At 38.6% G+C, this 4,115-nt stretch overlaps 1 protein-coding gene across 2 annotated transcripts in view; it reads right to left on the reverse strand.

Moving 5' to 3' along the window:
* Positions 1-3,016: 3,016 nt before the first annotated feature.
* LOC122080615 overlaps positions 3,017-4,115 on the reverse strand; it is a 4,329-nt gene continuing 3,230 nt past the window's right edge. The window contains exons 2-4 of one of the 2 annotated variants that reach the window (XM_042647408.1): positions 3,476-3,570; positions 3,305-3,362; positions 3,017-3,135 (exon numbers count right to left, since the gene is read on the reverse strand). In XM_042647408.1, the coding sequence (XP_042503342.1) occupies positions 3,356-3,362; positions 3,476-3,570 (102 nt within the window). In that variant the 3' untranslated portion in view covers positions 3,017-3,135; positions 3,305-3,355. Of the gene's footprint in view, positions 3,136-3,304; positions 3,363-3,475; positions 3,574-4,115 lie in introns of both variants that reach the window. The other variant, XM_042647407.1, reaches the window with a different exon arrangement.

Genomic DNA, 4,115 nt, shown 5'->3' on the forward strand with positions numbered 1-4,115 from the left:
TTGGAAGCTTGGAATACGACTTGGCATGGCTACCCTCATTTACTTCTTTTGCAAGAAGACGTGCCCTCCAAATCTGACTGTAACTTGGTTGAATCTTATAATCCTTCCATAACATGGCTCTAATACTATTAGTAGACAACTCAGGATCTACTTTGAGTTGTGGACCAAGTTTGTTAGCAATCCATCTTGATGTTGCATCCGGGTTTTTGTCTTTTCTTTGAGAACAAGTATGCTGAGGATTAAAAGACTTTATCATAAAAGTGATTTTATCTTCAGTCGGTGATGCATGAATTCTCCACTGACAACCATCATCAGCACAAATAACAGTTACCCTTGTCCTCTCATTTTTTATTCTCTGAAGATGAAAACCCTCTTGGATTGCATAATCTTTCAATTCTCTCCTAAAATGGTCCACATCATCAAATATCATACCATCCTCTAGTTGGACTTTTCCTTCAACATCAAAAACACTTCTTGCCCTACGGACTTGTGGTGCATGGAACTCATCGGAGTCATAATCTGATAAGTCATCAGTTCCAATAGATGCTTCATCACCTTCAGAGCCATCCCCATCTTCAAAGTGCACCTCAGAGCCATCCCCATCTTCAAAGTGCACCTCTTCTTCACTTCCACTTTTACTAATATCTTTAAAGCCATCATCACTTTGCATTTTCCAGTCTTCATCTTCCGAGTCAGACATACCATACTCACATCCACCTGAGTATGTATTAGTCACATCATTTGCCTCATCTATCACCTCTACCACATCTACAATAGATTTTCCTTTCTCACTATGACTTGAAATTATCCCGGGGATTATACCACTACCATCTTCGCTTGATCCCATGTTGGATGCACCAGTTCTGCCTATAGAAATACCTAAGCAACAAGCACTCTGGACTATCTGTTTTGGTACTCTAGATGTACCACTTTCATAATGAACAAATGATCCAATTCCAATGCTAGGAGGCTGCACTTCATTCCTCTGTCTTCTGCTTAGAAGATCTCTACCAACAACTTTGAATGGATAGTCATTAATGGTATGACCACCAAAACCATTGTCAAACTGCTTCACATTTGACACATACACCATAAGAATCCTCAACTCTTCAAAAATAGACAACACTTGCATGAGTGTGTCATCGTTCCATATATCAATCATATCCCTACTATCAGGCAGCATAGCTTGACAAATGAACTTGATAGACCTCCCATCTGGAATATGTGACAACACCGTACTGTAGATGTCGCATAGTAACTCAAAATAACTGAACTTCTCTCTATCAACAATCTTGTGCTCAACCTTCCCATCGTAATGGTAATACAATGTGTAAGGATCCATCCTACAAATGATAACAATGCAATTAGTAAAATTCATAATATTTCTCACACTTTCTCTTATAATAAACATGAAAATCATAGCAAAATATAGCAAAGCACAGTTTTACCAAATGTAAGAACCACCATATTTGTCTTATTCAGCAAATAGTTCACACAGAATTTTTTACCAAGAAAACTAATAGAAAAAGTTGTCTCTGAAACACAAGCATATGTTAACATGGAATTTCTTTTTTTTATTTTTTCAAAAAGAAAATAAAGTTTAAAGTGATGGGTTGTACCATACAAGAATGATTTATTAGTAGAAGTATAGATAGGAACCATTCCACATTCAAAAGGCCACTACAACATGGAGATAGTAATATTAACAGATGTAAAGAGACCCATAAAGCATAAAGCACAAGGAACCATTGTTTTGGAAACAGTAACATATTAGGAAAATAAGGAGCAGAGCCCAATAATGCCTCAGAAACCATTTACAAGAGGCATAGTTTAGTACATCTATGGGACCCTTAAAGCACAACCAAAACACATTTCAATTTTAGCCAAGCTATGGTGCAAGACAAGAATAAGAATGATTTGTTAGAATAAGAAAAGAAGAGGGGACCAAATGCTTAAAAAAGCCACAAGAAGTGATGGTACTGTTGGAACCAATAAGGCAGATACATATCATTTTCAATGGCTTAAAAAGGGAAAATTCTGTTCTGAAGCAGCTTGTGGACAAGAAACTAATGTATAATCATCCATGGTTGAAATCTACATGTATAATCTGACAAAATGGTCTCAATCGTTCGATAGCTATTTGATGAGCAATTCGTGCATGTATTAATCATTATACAAGGTTATTCATATACAAAAGGTTATCAAAACATTTCTCAATCATATATACCCAGTAATGAGAATAGAATTCAGATACAGAGTGAAGAGAGCCAGTAGAAGTAGCTGTTCCTATCAATCGATTTGGGGATGATCAATAAAAGGGTAAAATTTCAGAGATACCTGTAGTCGCTGGAGGGGGTTCGCTGCCGTAGTCGCTGGAGGGGGTTCGCCGCCGTAGTCGCTGGAGGGGGTTCGCCGCCGTAGTCGCTGGAGGGGGTTCGCTGCCATAATCGCCGTCGTCGCCGTCGTCGAAAGAGTATTCGCAGCCGCCGATCTGCAAGCCTACCCGTTCTTCTTCTCAACTCATTGAGGCTGATTTGTGACTCGTTAGAAGTGAGTAGTGAGTTAGGGTTGTGAAATCGATTTGGGGATGATGAATAAGAGGGTTAAATGAGACAAGGAGGCAGGATAACATACCTGTAATCGCCGGAGGGGGTTCGCAGCCTCCGTAGATGCTACCAGAAGGTGTTGCAGCCACCGATCTGAAAATTCCTATCAATCTTCTTCTCCGACGTTCTTCTCTTACTCAGTAACTCGCGCGACTCGTCATAGTTGAGTTGTGAGTTAGGTTTTCCTCCTCAATCGATTTTGGAAATAGAACCATTAAGGGCAATTTTGGTACTTCATTATTTTGAAGGGCAAAATGGAATTTAGAAAAAATATTAACTGCTGATGTCAGCATTCTTGGTATATTATGTAACGTTGACTGACGGTAGGGGGTCCGAGTCCAATTTGGTGAAAGAGAGGGGGTGTCCCTCTAATATTGACATTCTCCAGGGGGTGGCGTTGTAAATTACCCTTACAAGAAAGCACAAAACTATTCCTTACGATAGTTCCCATTCAAGTAATGAATCAGGGTGTGATATGACGAATGCCCTGATGGTGCTTATTGTGGACTACTCTCTTCTTCTGTCCAGACTGCATTGACATTGTTTCAATGGCCCTATTATGACCTTGTTTCGTACGTGGGACAACAGGCTACAAGTGAATTCCAATTTACAAGAACAAATAAATAAAATTTTTAGTGATCAATTACTTAAGGAATGTATTCTCAAAACAAATTCCGAAGTAGGTTTATAGATCATACCTGGATCTGTCCCACTCGTACTAGTGCTGTCTGAAGGAATGCTAGCCGTTTTCAAAACCTGTAAGGATACAACATCACGAGAATTGTAAGTATTACAATTTAATAATTGTTAACTACCAAATAAAAGTATTCAGAAGCAAACTGTTGAAATAAATAAATTAGCTATCCCACATGAAGTTGCTCTGTACTAGTTTCTTCATCTCCTCGCTTCTTTGGATGATCCACAGATTCATCAACTCCCTAGCTTCCCCGATAACAGTACCTCTCTGCTGAAATGGAATGCATCCAACACTGTTAGATAATACAGAAATACAACTTCGCTGGGTTTCTTTTGGGGGTGGTGTGTGAGGGAAGAAAAGAAAATGTCTTTCTCAAAAACTTTACAATTACATCTTCTGAATAACAACCCAAAAACAAGAAGTTCCAAATGCCTTTCTCAAAAACTTTATAATTGCATCTTTCCAATGACAGACCCAAAACAAGTAGCTTCAATTGGCTTTCTCAAAAAAACCCCAACATAACGGAATCTACCCACATGGCCTTTTCCCTTTCAAAATACTCCTCCTACTTGACATCAATTCAACTGAAGCTTAGATATCTACCAACAAATCCTTTAGTTACAAAGCCAAATTTCTGGATACTTAGCTAAGACAAGCGTTGAAACATACAAGAATTTTTCACCTTCCACTTCTACATCCATGACCACCACAAACAATTCAAATACACGGAAAAGGTGAGAAGAGAAGAATCAAATCCTAATCAACATGAAAATAACAATTCAAAGAATTTTTTTTTTTTGGGGGGGGGGGGG

This window comes from Macadamia integrifolia, chromosome 6 (assembly GCF_013358625.1).
Source record: "Macadamia integrifolia cultivar HAES 741 chromosome 6, SCU_Mint_v3, whole genome shotgun sequence".
In the NCBI taxonomy this organism is placed as follows: domain Eukaryota; kingdom Viridiplantae; phylum Streptophyta; class Magnoliopsida; order Proteales; family Proteaceae; genus Macadamia; species Macadamia integrifolia.